General features: G+C 41.9%; 1 protein-coding gene across 3 annotated transcripts in view; it reads left to right on the plus strand.

Moving 5' to 3' along the window:
- atp8b3 (ATPase phospholipid transporting 8B3) overlaps positions 1-16736 on the plus strand; it is a 33187-nt gene extending 16451 nt beyond the window's left edge. For all 3 annotated transcript variants that reach the window (XM_048252606.1, XM_048252605.1, XM_048252607.1), the window contains 23 exons: positions 371-432; positions 883-955; positions 1223-1293; positions 1502-1593; positions 2513-2671; positions 3257-3345; positions 3833-4026; positions 5376-5584; positions 5694-5725; positions 6215-6371; positions 6631-6819; positions 7033-7145; positions 7817-7981; positions 8983-9094; positions 11426-11501; positions 11945-12068; positions 12988-13174; positions 13424-13647; positions 14049-14132; positions 14686-14910; positions 15111-15249; positions 15452-15582; positions 16389-16736. In XM_048252606.1, coding sequence (XP_048108563.1) covers positions 371-432; positions 883-955; positions 1223-1293; positions 1502-1593; positions 2513-2671; positions 3257-3345; positions 3833-4026; positions 5376-5584; positions 5694-5725; positions 6215-6371; positions 6631-6819; positions 7033-7145; positions 7817-7981; positions 8983-9094; positions 11426-11501; positions 11945-12068; positions 12988-13174; positions 13424-13647; positions 14049-14132; positions 14686-14910; positions 15111-15249; positions 15452-15582; positions 16389-16613 — 3132 coding nt within the window. In that variant the 3' untranslated portion in view covers positions 16614-16736. The remainder of the gene's footprint in view (positions 1-370; positions 433-882; positions 956-1222; positions 1294-1501; positions 1594-2512; positions 2672-3256; positions 3346-3832; positions 4027-5375; positions 5585-5693; positions 5726-6214; positions 6372-6630; positions 6820-7032; positions 7146-7816; positions 7982-8982; positions 9095-11425; positions 11502-11944; positions 12069-12987; positions 13175-13423; positions 13648-14048; positions 14133-14685; positions 14911-15110; positions 15250-15451; positions 15583-16388) is intronic.
- The last annotated feature ends 309 nt before the right edge of the window (positions 16737-17045 follow it).

Below are 17045 nucleotides of genomic sequence, written 5' to 3' on the forward strand. Positions count from 1 at the left end.
TCTCTCCCACACACACACACTTTCACTTTTTGTCCAGTTTCCTGTCTCTACCTTCCTCTCTTTCATTGTCTTTCACTTTCTCCATTTGCCCATTCTCTCTCTCTCTCTCTCCCCCCATCTGATGTTCCCAGTACACATGACATGGACATTATAGTTGTTGGGATTGATTACATCATTGTGTGAGATCTAGCAATAAAGAAGACATGCAGCTACCCAATTTTGCACTCATTCCCCAAAAACTCCCCAGCTGTTGTTGATGATGTTGTTTTGTGTGTGTGTGTGTGTGTGTGTGTGTCTGTGTGTGTGTGTGTGTGTGTGTGTGTGTGTGTGTGTGTGTGTGTGTGTGTGTGTGTGTGTGTGTGTGTTTTAGGGGCGCAGACGCAGTGATAAACAGATCAACAGCAGGTCCTGTGATCTTCTGACTTCAGGAGGGTAAGTCCTGAGGGGGATGCTGGTCTCTCTGGCCTCAGACACTGGGTAGCTGAGGTTCATAAAAAAAAAAAGTTCATGTTTATAGCTTTTCTTGATCGCAAAGATGCACTTAAAGAACCTTATTTTGACCTTCTTAGCATAGCAGAAGTCATCACTTGAAAATGTGTTAACACCTTTTCTTTAGTTTCACACTTTTTGTACACCCTTTTTCCTATACATTTAACATAGCTCTCATTGAAAGAGTCCAACCTTGCATTAGCTTTGTTGCATGTTTTAAATGTTTTATATTGTATAAAGTATATTTTGCAAAAGTGTCTCATTTTGGCCAGAGTGCTTCTGTTTAGGCCTGTGTGTTGATTGTTTTGAAAATGTGATGTTAATGATTACTTCTCATGCTCTCTATGTCTCTGTCTCTCTCTCTCCTCTCTCTCTCTTTCTACTTTGTGTTAGATTTAAAACAGTCCAGTGGAAAGATGTGTGCGTTGGAGACGTGCTAAGGATTCACAAAGACCAAATCATACCAGTAAGTGGCATTGATGAGCCTGGGAGAGTCTATCTATCTATCTATCTATCTATCTATCTATCTATCTATCTATCTATCTATCTATCTATCTATCTATCTCTCTATCTATCTATCTATCTAATTGAAGGGAGATACTTGAGAGAGATATTATACTTTAGTGACTATAGGTAATGGTTGAAAAGCTTTAGCCTGTAAAATAACTCTTCATCCTTTTCTTGTCTGTCTCTCTGTCTATCCATCTGTCTGTCTGTGTGTGTGTGTCCATAGGCAGATCTTCTTCTTTTGTCCAGCACTGAGCCACACAGTCTGTGCTATGTGGAAACCGCTGACATAGATGGGTGAGAAACTTTCTGGCCATTCAACATTGAACCAGCGCCCGAACAGACCAAGTGCAGCTGTTCTTTGTTCACTGTTTTTCACGCTTAGGACAGGATCTGGTTTAGAAAACTACTTTCCTCAACCACTACATAATGGTCTAGTTCTGTGGCATGGTTTGGAAATGTGGTGACTAACCACAGTGTCATATGCTATGGCTCACTTTGACAGAGAGACCAACCTCAAGTTTCGCCAGGCGCTGGCTGCTACCCACAATGCACTGGCCTCTGACCCGCTGGAGCAGAGCCTCTCAAGCTTCAACGGTAACTTAGTGTGCCTCTCTGTTGTAGATACACACCTTATATTCCTTAGACACACCGTCTCCAAATGGGTCTCCAAAATCAAACAAAGTGTTCGAGATGCACTGGTGATGAAGTCTCTGGTAAACATTGGCTTAGGTGCTGGTTTCTCATTGACTTCTGTGTTTTTAGTTCAGTGTTTGGTTGTGTGTCAGGGTCATTTGGCATGGTTGAAGAGTAAAAACTGGGTATTGTTCCTAAACAGGGTCAGGGTGACCCAAGCTCATACTGTAAATCGTCATCACAGCACTCTGAGAGCACCCAGTGTTGATTGATGATGGCAGTCCAGAACCAAAAACAAATGCAAAACATCATAGTAGGCTAGGCTCCCCTCCATTTTGTCTTAGATTGACAGAAGCATTAAAGGAACCATATGTAAGATTGTGGCCAAAACTGGTACTGCAATCACTTTCAAATTACTGTAGAGCGGTGTATCCCCTCCCTCTCCCCCGACTTGAGGTTGCCAACCCGGATGCCGAAACACTACTGACTTCGTGATTAGTAGATAGGTGGAGGGTGGCACATCAGGCCAAAACACAACATCAACATCAGTTGAGGGCTGCAACTTCACTTTTTAAATGACAATATCCTGGCCGGATTACTGTTGTCAGTGATATAAGTATTTGAAATGAACATGATTTCTTAATGTCTAGTGACATATCAGGGCCATTTTATGATTAATTGAAATACATTTCTTACATATGGTTCCTTTAAAGCAATCGAGAAAAACTGTAATGCAAATCCAAATGATTTCTTCTCATGCTCTCTGTCTCTGTTTCTAGTCAGAGTCAGTTCCTGTGCATTCGATAGTAAAATCTATAGTGGAGAAACATCATAGTAGGCTCCTTCCATTTTGTGTTAAATTGCTTCTGTTAATCCTCAGGTATTGTGTTTTGTGAGGAGCCCAATGGCCGTCTCTACTCCTTCCAGGGGGAGCTACGGTGGAACGGGGAGACCCACAGGCTGGATCCTGAGCACGTCCTTCTCAGAGGGACAGTGCTGCGAAACACCGATCACGCATACGGTCTAACCATATATGCAGGTATGCCGCTCTTAAAATGTACGAAAAAAATGAATTCTGTAACAGTTTTACAGTATCGTAAACTAGCATCAGTAGCACTGTGTGGGCATATAGATGGCAGTCAGAGTATGAGATGAGGGTACTGCAGTTTCCGAAGAATGGTTAGTGGAGCAGTGTACCAACAACAGAAAAGGTCATGGGTTGAGGTCAAATTTGCGGATTCCATAACGATTGAGGATACAGAAAAAAGCTCAGCAAACTAGATCATGGGTTTGAGGTAAACTTGTCGGTTTAGTTCATAAAATACATGCACTGCTTTAGATAAAAGAGTCAATGTTGGTTAACATGTCTAGAAGTGACGAGATAAATGAATGTAAACATTGAAGATATTACATATGTGCCCTCTACACAGTATTTTCTCTGGCTTGGAAATGTACTACTGTGCATGCCACTTTTTTGCCAGCAAAGCTAAAGTAGCTACAAATCCTGACAACATGAGCTAAAACCGTTAAATAGACTGTTGCTACACAGAATGGTACTTCTCATCATACAAATATCCAAAATCTCATCATGATTTATTGCTCTGCTGTATTGATTTGTTGCCAGGCGCAGACACTAAGATCATGAAAAACTGTGGCAAGGTGATATTAAAGACAACCCAAGTGGAGAGGATCCTCAACAGGGTTATTCTGGCGGTAAGAGATGTGCCGTTTTGGATAACCGGCAAGAATGGATCTAGTCACATTGTTGTTACATTGTAATGGATTGCTATATCATTAATATAGACTTATGTACATCACTTAATTAATTACTCAATATTTCATTCATGTTTGTTCAATTTAAAGCTAACGGCTTGCTCATACATGAATTGAGTAATGTTAGTTCCCAGAAGAAAAGCTACTATAAACAAATCATAGTCCTAACTCATAAGTCATTTTTTCTGTAACCCTGTTGCCTTAATGCTTGGTATAGGGGTATCAAGTTCAAACTGGGCTTTGTAAAAAGCATTAAGACATTCATATGTTATGACGCTATATGAATAAAATTGAATGGAATTGAATGACCTTCATTATACAATATACGTAACATTACTTGTGGTTTATAAGCAGTTCGATTAATCACTCATGATAATTAACACATTTTCTAATGTTAATCGGTGATCTGCTGCCTTGCCTGTCTCAGATCATTACATTTGTGCTGCTTGTGGACCTGCTGTTGGCTGTTGGCTCAGGTGTGTTTGAGCACCAGTTGTCCTCACGCCTGGAGCCACTGGCGGCCCTGGGGGGCGACTCGAGTCCAGCCTACCGAGCCTTCCTCACCTTCTGGGGCTACGTGATCCTGATGAGCCCGGCTATCCCCATGTCCATGTACATCTCGTAAGGACCCAAACCTCCCGCAAACTCCTACACAGTACTTGAGAGGAGATTCTCATATATAATTACTAGGGCTGTCAACCGATTAAAAAATTAATCTAATTAATGACATACTCTGTGATTAATTAATCTAAATTAATCGCATATATAATTTATGCTGTGAAAGTATTTTAAATATTTAAATTCAAATGAATCATTGAATAATCAGCATTAGTGACAATAAAGTTCAAAGACTCTTTTATTATTATTTTCACTGTTCAAATAATTGCCATAATAATCAAAGATATGACCTAATATGCTGAGGAAATGAATTCAAAAGTGCTTAGGGAAGAAGTTGTTTTCACATACAAGGCATTTCAGGCCACAGATATAACCTAGGGGACACAATGAAAATAAATTAACACTCCCCTCAATGTCAACACTTATTTCTTTGCATTGATGTGCGACTACAGAGTTGATGAACTCCGGTGATATGCAAATCCTTGCTGCAGACATTGCAGAGGACTTTATTTTCAACACTTTTATTTTTTATCAACACCATCAGGCCGTTTTTTAAAAGTAAATGTTCCAATCAATGATCCAGGCAGCACATTTTCTTCTCTCTCCTTCATTTTACAGTCTAATTTTTACTGACTAGAACGGCTCGGGGTCAAAGGTCATACGGAATCGATTAATCTGCACTCATTTTTTTAATCAGTTATTTTTTCTCAAATTAATGAATCGAAATTAATCAGTTATTTTGACAGCCCTAATAATTACTTAAAGGTACACTGTGCAGGTTTAGCCATTTTTGGCAACTGTAGAGCTCCCTCTAGAGTCGTGATATATTTATGTTTTAGTCTGCTGTTGTAAATAGCAAACTTCTCGTGACTAATGTCCCCTGTACAAAATGAAAATGTGTACAGGGGACTAAGGATTAACAACAGGCAAAAACTATCTCCAAAGAGCTATACCTAATGACAAGGTAGGCTAATATTTCACGATTCTTCCGAGATTTGTCGGGCCGCTGTTCTTGAAGTTGCATGGCTGGTTTTCTCGGTAGTGACTCACTACGTATATGCTGCATAGTTATGCTAGGTGATTCGCCTATTACACGTTTGTTTAACATGAAATTGGAAAATCTTGCATAGTGTACCTTTACTGTAATTAGTTGTTATATACTATATTTGTCTTTGTGATTCTCCTGGAGATTTTCATATATTGTATCACCTCTGCACAGATACATTGTTAGCATAGTAATAATGGCAGTCAAGATGACAGACAGTTCAAAATGTTCGGTGTTTAGAGCTTAACTTTCCACACAAGTCTGGTTCTGTGACTCCACAGTGACTCACTCGTCATGTCCTTTGCAGGTTTGAGGTGATGAAAGTGATCCAGAGTCAGTTCATCAACTGGGACCTGCAGATGTACCACGCAGACACCGACAATCCCGCTCACGCACGGAACACCTCGCTCAATGAGGAGCTTGGTCAGGTGGGACACCTGCTCAGCGACAAAACCGGCACCCTGACCCAGAACCGCCTGCTCTTCCGCCAATGCTGCATTGCTGGGGACATCTACGGTCAGTCAGGACGCCCTAGCAGTGGCCGACACAGAAAAAAGACATGGTCCATTCAGGGAAGTGATTTTAGTGAAATGATTCCCTTCTGTGTTTTTTTCTTTTTGTTTAGGGGATGTGCCAGCCCATTCAGAGAATCAAACGGTATGTTTTCACTTGGACATGAACTCTGTTAGCAAAAGTAGGAAGTATTTGTTAGAAAAATAGGAAACATTTGTTAGAAAAAGTAAGTTAAGAAGCATTTGTTAGAAAAAGTAGGAAGTGAACTAGGGTTTGTTCAGTATAGCAATACCAAGATAGCTCTGTGTAAACTCTATTTAGAATCATCACTGATTGATCAAAGATAAAAACATGCATCCCTGCCATTTCCTGCTTGTTCTCTCCTGAACTGTCTGATAAATGGTTCTGAGATGTTTCTTGGTGTTTTATGCCCCCAACGTTGTCTTCAAGGCAGTGCTGCGCGGAAGGCACAAGGGTTAGGCATGGGTTAAGGTTAGGGTTAGGGTTGGGGTTAGGTATAGCCTAGGTATAGCCTATAAGTCAGCGGTGGCAGCGCTGCCTGGAAGACGATTTTGGGGGCATAAAACACAATTGAGCTTCTGAGACCCACCCCTGCTGTCCTCTTGTGCTCAGCCTCTGGACCTGAGCTGGAACCGCTTCTCCTGTGGCGGGCTGCAGTTCTGGGACCAGCGACTGGTGGAGCGGCTGGTCAAGCAGCACTGCCCACAGACCAGAGAGTTCTTCATCGCGCTGGCGCTGTGCCACACCGTCATGACAGAATGGAAGGAGGGTGAGAGAGAGAGAGAGTACTTAACACTGGCACATGATGGCACTGGACCCTGAACTATTTTGGTTTCATTTCTTCAGTTCGTGTGTGATGCCAAGCTGCCCAATGCTCTCTACAGTCATGAACATGAAGCATACACTGCTTTGTGAGCTAAAGAGGGAGAATGTGCTATGTCAATGGAGTAAACTTTTCCAAGTTCAAAAGACATCTGAAGTTGTTATATCACAGGTGATGGTTACGTTTAAATGTTTTTTCCCCCCAGGGGCTCCACATTACCAGGCTGCGTCTCCTGACGAGGAGGCCCTGGTTGGGGCGGCACGGGAGATGGGCTGTGTCTTTCTCTCCCGGACGCGAGACTCTCTCACCATCAGCGAGCTGGACCACATGCACCAGTATCAGCTCCTGGCTCTGATCGACTTCACCAGCAAGAGGAGGCGCATGTCTGTGTTAGGTGCGTCTGCTGGGCTGCTCTGCCCCCTGGAGAGGAAATGCAGTAGTGTCTGTTTGTTTGTTAGTGTGTGTGTTTGTTTGTATGGTGTTGGAATTTGTATGTAATGGTTTGTCTGTGTGTGTGTGTGTGTGTGTGTGTGTGTGTGTGTGTGTGTGTCTTGTCTGCATTTGTGTGTGTGTGTGTGTGTGTGTGTGTGTGTGTGTGTTCTGACAGTAAGGGAACCAGGTGGAGGGCTGAAGCTGTACTGTAAAGGGGCAGACATGGTCATCCTGGAGAGACTGCAGAGGGACTGCCCACACAGGGATAGCAGCGATAGAGCACTGGATGTGAGGGACTGAAAAACACAGGAACACACATACAACAACAACAACAACAACAACAACAACAACAACAACAACACATTACATTTATATAGTGCTTTTCACAACACTCAAATCGCTTCACAGTGACAGGGGAACCTCACTAACCACCACTAATGTGTAGTACCCCACAAACATACATGCACATCTACTTGTCTCTGTCTTTCTCTATTTCACACACACACACACACACACACACACACACACACACACACACACACACACACACACACACAAAACAACATCATCAACAACAGCTGGGGAGTTTTTGGGGAATGAGTGCAAAATTGGGTAGCTGCATGTCTTCTTTATTGCTAGATCTCACACTATGATGTAATCAATCCCAACAACTATAATGTCCATGTCATGTGTACTGGGAACATCAGATGGGGGGAGAGAGAGAGAGGGACACGAAAACGCAACGAACGAAACACGAATACACACACAGAGACACACACATGAACATGTTTTATCACCCCATAATAGCACTTACATTTCTGAAACAAAATAAAACAGACACATTTATAATGTCTCAGTACAGTGCTGTCCAGTCTTCCAGTCAGACACAATTCTCCGTATTACATTACAGTAATAGAAATGGGATGGTATGAGCACACATGTTTTTTTCTCTGCTGCAGCTGTTTGCCCAGGGCTGTTTGCGGACCCTGTGTGTGGCCGTGCGCTCGGTCACTGAGGCCCAGTGGTCAGAGTGGAGGCAGGCGCTGGAGCAGTGCCAGGCGGAGACATCTCAGTGCGAGGCCAGGCTTGAGGAGCTGCATGACCGCATGGAGAGAGAGCTGACGGTACTCACAGAGCAGTGGGGTTCATTTCGTCCCCTTGGAATTATAGACCCTTTCATCAATAAAAACAAAAACAATGCTTGAACGTTCTATTTGGGCCCCAATCTACTTCCTCTGCATTAAGATAACATATGGAATGTTAAAAAGGAAGTCTTGTGGGGCCAACTATGATGCTGATAATGGAACTCTCTTGAAAGGGTCTATAAGGTTCTATCAGCATTCTGAGTACTTCTGAGATATTGAGCTTCAAAGTTTTAGAATTCCATAGAGTTATATTGATAAGTGGAACAAGCCTCTTTAGATATAATGTCCAAAAATTCTCACAACTTCAAGAAACACCTCTCCATAAGAATATGTCAATTACCCGGTACTCAAGTTTGACAAAAATGTCAGATAGAACCTTATAATTCTAAGGGGACGATTTACTGAGCGTCACTGTGCGTAGGATAATGTTGTCATACACTCCAGTATGACAAGCAAGGCTGAACGTTTTCTGGCACTGTGCCTGAACTCAGGCATGTGCCGGGCCATTTAAGATTTGAAAATAGGCAATTATGTATGGCGGCTTCAAATGCGTCTGATAACAGGCACTGAAATTTTCCTTGCTTCAAGCCCTGGACAAAGACTAAAATGACGTTGGTTTCCTTTGTGCTACATTCCCAACTGACTGATGCATTATATTCCATAATCACCTTTGGATGAAGCTATTCTTAGGATTAATAATCTTTCTTCGGCGAAAAGTTCAGCAGTATTACAGTATTATGTGTCTAACGTATCATATTTACCTCTGTGTAATATCTAATGTAATATCTCTACTATAATATCTAATATATAATGGTTCTTTAATAACTCTATATAATAATGTATATAATGTCTAATATCTTGATCTAGCAAAGCAGCAATGACTCATGTCTCAGGTAACACAGTGGCATACCAGTGACAGGTGTGTGTATGAACTCCCCATACCCTGCTCTGTCCCCCCCTCTGCCTCTACTCCTGATCAGCTGCTGGGAGTGACGGCCATCGAGGACCGGCTCCAAGATGGAGTCCCCGAGACCATCTTCACTCTCCGGCAGGCAGGCATCAAGGTGTGGGTGCTGACCGGGGACAAAACAGGTATGTATGTGTATGCCTGTGTGTGTGTGTGCAGGGGCGGATCTAGAGATTTTTTCCTGGGGTGGCGAAGGGGTGGCATGAGGTTCCAGGAGGGGGGCCATGGACATTATTCAAAACCTAAAATTCTACGGATTTTATTGAATATGTTTTGTTCTCTACATTACATTACACGAGGTGGGAGGCAAATCGGAGATGTAGCTGGCGTTTTGGATGATGTGGGTCTTAATATGTGAATTTCTTTCTCTGTGTAATCACTATACAGTCTGTGTAGTCTGTACTTAAATTATACAGTGTCAAAAAGCAATTCTAGGGGGGTTTGGAGGTATGTTCCCCAGAGAATTCTTGAAAAAAAATGACCCCTCAAATGATGTCTTCTAGTGAGTTTTGAGGGAATATGGACAAATTTAGTCATACAAAATAAATCGGTAGATAAAAAAAGAATATTAATATCCAACACTATCTAACTGCCTTTTCCAAGTATGTAGTCTAAATTACTGAAACAATTTGTGAAATAAGATACCAGAGACACTAGGCAAATATTTATAGGCCTGTCATGCAGTTGGTAGCACCATACATAGGTTAGGCTATTGCAAGGCTTAAAGCAAGGACATTTTCTGTGCCTTTAAGTTGGGGTATTATTTTTAAGACCTAATATTATATAGGTATTATAATATTATGATATCAAATAATGTTTTTGCTCAGAACGAACCTAAATGGAAATCAGTCCCCCTCAGTCCCTGATCTTTAGTGCCAAATGTTACGTCTTGCCATTCACAATTTAGGCTACTCACTCACTCACAAAGTGGTGAATAAGGAAGTACATGTATACTGTATTAAAGTACCTTTATAAAATCCTATTAAGAAACGACCTCAAACACGAGTGAACAAGCAACATGTTAATTTCTTGAGGACACAAACTCCTGTGCTGGCCTCAGCTTGTTGGTTCATCTACCAGCAAATGATTGAAATCTATCACCCAATGAAACTGGAAGATTTAACTGGAATCTAAGCAATTACATCTCATGCACAACGCTTCATATGTGCTTTCAAACGTCTAGTCTAGTAGCCTACTCTGAGTAGGGTTTGTTTGAAAATAGTAGGCTACTTTTACTTATTGTAATTGAGTAGAATTTCAGTCATGTAACTGTAGGCTACTTTTACTTGTTTAGATTGATTTACACCATATATGAAAAGAAAGGGTAAAAAAAACGCAACCGCCACCAGCTTGACACCGATTAGATATTCTAGTTTGATTTGACATGTCGACCAAATTTGGATAGTCATAGATGCTGGGAAAGTGGATGCATGACAATTTTGAGAACCCGTGTTGAATTATCACGTGTATGGGTTGACATTGACAGCAGTATTTAGGCTACAATCAAATGTTATAAACTAGCGACACACACAAATAGACTTTAAACGTTAAATGTTAAGCTACGCATGAGCATGCCCTTATTATCTGACCTGACCATCATCAAAAAATTCGATGAGACAAAGTCTTGCGGATGTAAATGACGTAGACTAACAGTGAGGTTGTTGCCGGGTTAACTGATGGACTGACTATTGGTCTGATTATGGACTTTTTCGACTTGGTGGTCAAACTTACCTCTTCGTTGTAGGCCTACAGACAGTTGACACATAGTTGCATGTACTGTGCAATCTGCGGCCAATGGTGAAATTTCGCGGGGGTCACTGCACTGATGGTGATGGGTGAAACCATTGTGAGGGGGCGGGGGATTCTAAATTGGCGATTTCTGTTTGAGAGGAGTTTGGTGCGGGTTTCACACCTTCTCACAGTCCAACACGTATGAACATAAAATATACTTAAAAAAATATTATCTGATTTATAAATTGGGTGGCAACAGGGGTGGCAAGACTGTGTCCCAGGGGTGGCAGTTGCCACCCTTTGCCACCCCGTAGATCCGCGCATGTGTGTGTGCGTGTGCGTGTGCGTGTGCGTGTGTGTGTGTGTGTGTGTGTGTGTGTGTGCATGTATGTGTGTTTGTTTTGTGTGTGACATATAATGTGGACTCCAAAAAAATTTACAAACTATATGTGTTTTTGAGTCCGATTCAGTGTGTAAATTTAAGTGTAAGTGTATTTGGAATCAAATAAATTGTGGAATGTGTGTGTTTGTGAGGCAGGAAGGTAATGCAGCAGAAAGGCATGTCACAATCAATCCACTGCTCCTCAAGCAGACAGGAAGGCAGACAAGCAGACAGGAAGGCAGGCAGACAGACAGGCAGGCAGACAGGTTTCACTGGGCAGGCAGTTTCACCAGGCACAAGCATCACTGGCTTCGTCCTCCTCTTTCTTTGTTGTCTTCCACAGAGACGGCGGTGAACGTGGGCTACGCCTGCAGGCTAATAGATCCTGACACCAGCCTCCTGCAAGGAGACGAGCTCAGGTCAGATGCACCACTCCTCTCCTTGCCTCGCCCTGCGTGGATGCTGTGCTGTATTGAGCCGTGCAAATTGTGTTAGCACTGAATCTTTCGTGAGGGTGTGTGTGTACCCATCTGCATGCATGACCATGTAGCTGGACACATGCATGTACTGCTTGCATGCAAACACATGCACATCAATATATGCTGAATTTTGTGCAGTTTGTGAAGCATGCAAGAGAACTGCAGAGATGCATGTTAACACAGAGTTGTTAAAACAGAGTTTAAAACAGTCTTTTGGAAATACCCATAATGCATTGCACTGCATCTCATGGGCACACACTTTATTTTTAGTTCCCTTTTAACCTCAGTTTGTCCCTAATCAGTTACGGATAATTTTACTGTGCATTACTACACTACAGTATATGGTACTGGGCTGCTGTATCTAATGTTTTATTTGACCTCAGGCAGCTTCTACAGTCTTCTGACTCAGATGTAAGGATAATCCAGGAGAAGAAATCAGAAATATGGTGCACAGACAAATGGATGTCCAGGGGAAAGACTACAATAGTCGTCAATGGACTAGAGCTGGTAAAGCAATTCATTCTTTGTAAAGTTAGAAAGCACTCAAAATGCACATTTATTATGTTGTTTAATGTATGTTTGAATGAATCAATTAATCAATCAATCAACCAATCAACCAACAAATCAATGAATCAATCAACCAATCAATAAAAGCAAGCCAATGTTGTCATTTGACCTTAAGATAATGCGTTCAAACTCATTATGATGCTACACTACTTACAATACAGAAAATGGCTTTGTTATTCCGGGTAGGAACAAGACCCTTTTCGTCAGTTTTAGATGTACTGGCTTAGTGCTAAATGGCATTGCAAATTCTGTATTGTAGTGTCATTGAATCTCTTCTCATGTACTGCACCCTCTGCTACTTCACCATGCTGCCCAGTAACAATAAAAACAAGCTTATGAAAATCATTGTCACATGCTCAAAAAGAACTGGCCTCCCCACTTCCAATCTACCAGCTCTTGTTGACACTGCCATCACTCGCAAAGCACAGAGCAAAGCACATGATCCCTTCCACCCCCTATACCCATGCATCACACTCCTCCCCTCTGGTATCATACAGACAGATAACCCACAAGAAAACACACTCTGGTAAAAGTTTTATCCCATCTGCCATCACCGCTCTCAACAATCTGGCGAGGAGGTAGCAGTGCCTGTCTGTTGGTTTGGTGGAGGTTTTTTGTCTGTGTAATGTGTAAATGTGTATTCTTGTTAAATGTTAAATGTATGTACAGACAGACTGTGGCAACAAAATAAAGAATGAATCAGAATCTGAATCTGAAATTGATACCAAGAGATACAAAACACCAATTCTCCTATTGTGTATTAAAGTACTCATGAACGTGATGAATGAATGAATGAATGAATGTATTTGAACAAAAAATAATGAATGTATATTTGCCAACCTTCCATTGTGTTTGCCAGGCGGATCTGCTTAATCAGCCAGAGAGTGGGGCCAGGTTTGTGGCATTGGCCAACCAGTGCCAGTCCGTGCTGTGTTGCCGGGTGACCCCCAGCCAGAAGGCCGATGTGGTGCAGCTGGTGCGGAGGCACACCTCCTCAGTGACCCTGTCCATCGGCGACGGGGCCAACGACGTCAACATGATCAAGAGTAAGACCCCAGAGAGTAGCAGTGACACAAATGAGAAGTGCTGGAGCTGAATGTAATGGGATTTTACGCCTTTTCAATCCCCATTTGTTTGTGTTTGTGTTTATGGTGGTGGGTGCTCTACCGTGTCTATGATCAAAGGTTAGATGTTCTATCTTTTGATCTAACAGCTCTCCCACATGGAAGACTTGACTGTGTTGATACTCTCTCTCTTTCTCTCTCTCTCTCTCTCTCTCTCTTACCGTTCCCCAGCGGCACATGTTGGGGTGGGATTATACGGGTTCGAGGGCAGCCAGGCCGTCCAGAACGCAGACTTCGCTCTGGCCCAGTTCAGGTTCCTGCGTAGGCTGCTCCTGGTGCATGGCCACTGGTCCAACCTGCGGATCTGCCTCTTCCTGCGCTACTTCCTGTACAAAACCACGGCCTTTGCTTTCGTGCACATCTGGTACAGCTTCTTCAGTGGCTTCAGTGCCCAGGTGGGCAATCTTACATTATTGACCTACATTAAGGCCTACATTATTTTTTATGGAGAAACTCCTGTATGTCTTTCAATTCAGATAGAAGGATCAACAGTCAATAGTCTTCATAGTTCATAGTAGTATTCTTCCCAGCTGGTCTTTTTTTTTTTTTTTTTTTTGATGTGACAAATACAAGCAAACTACTGTTGGATTGTATTATAATTCAACATGTTATCAATATACACAAGGAAATTATTGAAACACTCATGTGCATCTGCTCATTGGCGCATAAACTCTACTGTATAACATATAAAATACTCTCACACAAATCTTCATGGTAAAATGGTAAGATTTTAAAGCTCTTTAAAGTTCTTTTTTTTTTATTCTTGGAGTTGTGATTCTGTCGTTTGGTATTGCAGCGTCTGTATGACAGCTGGTTCATTTCCCTGTACACTGTCATGTACACCGCCCTGCCTGTGCAGTGCCTGGCACTTTTTGAGCAGGTAAGACAAGTTGCCGACAGAACCCCCGTTACAGCCATGTGTATCACACACTCATAACACATAATTGCATTCATCTTAAGACATATGCCTACACCATATGCCTACACCTGCAAACACTGACACACACCACTGAGTGCACTCATTTTAAGGACCACAATGGAAATAAGCCCTGTGGCTTTATTGTGTTTATCCTTTTGACTGATAATTGTACAAAGTCATTTTATTTATTTATTTATTTATTAATATAAGAATCATCCTTTGTACAAAATACATCACATCAATAAAGAATTTCAATGAATCAATCAATTCCTATAGCATAGGCTGAAAATTCATCTCTTGTTTTATGATGCCTCTGCAAAAAAAAGCAGATTGCACTAATTTACAATATTTAAATAAAGAAAAGTAAACTGTGTACTGCAGACCATGTTATATTTGTTTCATATGTCTCTTTGTCTTAACATTATTATGTTTGTAAGGCAGGTCTTGCCATCAGCTGTTGATAAAATAACATTATTTGACAGTAGTGTCCTGATAATGTCTTTGCCACTGTTAGGACGTGAGTGCAGAGGGTTGTGTGCGTTGGCCAGAGGTCTACCAGAAGAGCCAGAGACTGGAACACTTCAGCCTACGTGCTCTCACCACCACCCTACTCTACTCGCTCTACACCTCCCTGGTCCTTTGCCTGCTGCCACTGGGGGTATTCCAGTACCTTGCACTCGACTACCAGACCTTGGCCGTTACCGTGGGAACATCAGCAGTGTTCACAACAACAGCTGAGGTCATAGATGGGGTCCCAGGGGGTGACATTTTCTGCAACATTCTATCTTCCTAGACACACTTCTACTCAGACAAATTACAATTTCCACACTAATACATAACATGTTAATCCTGAAGGGCTAGTAATCTGCATAATTGGAATATAACAAAACTGGGTATAGGTGAGTGTTCATAGTGTTTTTCTCTGTTTATTTCCCACAGATTATTATTCAAACTAAGTACTGGACCAAGTACAACATTGCAGCAGTGATCCTCAGTTTTGTGCTGTACTTCTTGTCCACACTGATTTTGCACAGTCCTCGTCTTCATTCCAGGTCTCCCAATGACTACATATTCCCTGGTAAGACCTTTCCTTGTCAATCTTTTGGGCCTCTCTTTCTCTCTCCCTCTCTCTCTCTCACACACACACACCATATTCTTTTTTCTCTGTCTTTCTCTCTCACAATCACTTACCCACACACTCCAAAAATGCTTACAAGCTCTGGATTCCTTCTCGATGAATCCTCATTAACATCAGATGAAACATTCTATTTTTGTGGCAGGAGTGTCAATAAATGCCTTTGGAGACGCTGTTGTGTGGCTCACTGTTCTATTGACCACCTGTACTGCCATCCTTCCATCAATGGCAATCCAGGCCCTGGATGTGGCGCTGACGCGCTCCAACACACACAGGGTAAGAGTCACATGCCACAGATGCTTTTGTCAGTCTTAAGGGCCGTTCACACCAAGAATATAACTATAACGATAACTATAAACAAATATCGTTCTCGTTAATATGAATGACAGCATTCACACATAAACTATAACGATAACAACATGAAGAACAATATCGTTGGGGATCACTTTCAGAGTGATTTTGAGAACGATAAAAAGCTAATAGCCAATCAGAACCCATCACATTCATTAACACAAGGAGAGACTTTACTTATCGTTGGTCAGTGTGGACGCTTTTATTGTTATGGTTAGTTATCGTTCTTGGTGTGAATGCCCCTTAACCATGTCTTCCAGTGGTAAACCAGCAGTCTATGCGTGTGTGCGTGTGTTTGTGTTTGTGTGTGTGTGTGTGTGTGTAATCTAAGGGGTATAGCATATTGTGTGCACGTGTGTGTGTGCTTGGGCTCACAATGAGATTGTGAGTGCATTACTGCTCTTCAATATAACTGAAATCAACAACTTTTAGAACACATTCCACAACGGGAACCACTGTAAACCCATTGTAGATGTTTGGGAGTCTCAGACCTTTCAACCTGATGACTGAACCTGGCGACTGAACCTGACGACCACCTTGTCTTTAACACTTCTAAAAGTGTTTAGATCTTGTTTTTTTGCTTTGAACTGAACTGAATTTGTGTGTGTGTGTGTGTGTGTGTGTGTGAAAGAGTCTTTCAAGGATATTTCAAGATGACCAAGAATAGTTGGACTGTTGGGGTTGATGTTTTTCATTGGTCCATTGTATTGTACATACCCTCTGTCTGTCAGGTCCAGAGCCAGAGCAACCCTGTGCTCACCAAGATGAATGCAACTCCGTTTCGCCGCGGATCTGTCCAGCGGCGGTCCTCATATGCCGCCTCCCAGGGGAAGGGCTTCGGTCGCCTCATCACCTCCGGGGCAGGTCTCCGCACCGCTGTGTCCCCCGCAGCAAAGCCCACTTCCAATGGGGACGGACTCACACACAACTCAGGCAACACCCAGGGAGAGTGCTGACACCCTATAAAAGAACCCCCATTCTCCTTTGTGAAAGATGGGGATCTGCGCAATATCTAATTTATCCAGAGTTATATATTGCTGATTTTAATAAAGTTTTACTAATAAAATAGATTTATTTAACATTTTGTAATATATTCATTTGTCTAACTTGTTCCTAACCATGAAACATTACTATCATTAGTACATTACACTGTACTAACTAAGCTATTAGTCTGATGGACAAAGTACACAATTCCTTTACTTAAGTGAAGGTACAGATACACCTTGTCAAATATTACTCCAATACAAGTACAAGTCAACATTTTACTGGAGTTAAAGTACAGTAATTACTTACATATTTTTCCTTTTTAATGTATTGTAATATAATGTTTATTTTGTCAATAACGGTGTGTACATTCTTTAATTGGCCACTAGCACCATCTTCCAGTT

The sequence above is a fragment of the Alosa alosa genome, chromosome 9 (assembly GCF_017589495.1).
Source record: "Alosa alosa isolate M-15738 ecotype Scorff River chromosome 9, AALO_Geno_1.1, whole genome shotgun sequence".
NCBI classification, from domain to species: domain Eukaryota; kingdom Metazoa; phylum Chordata; class Actinopteri; order Clupeiformes; family Clupeidae; genus Alosa; species Alosa alosa.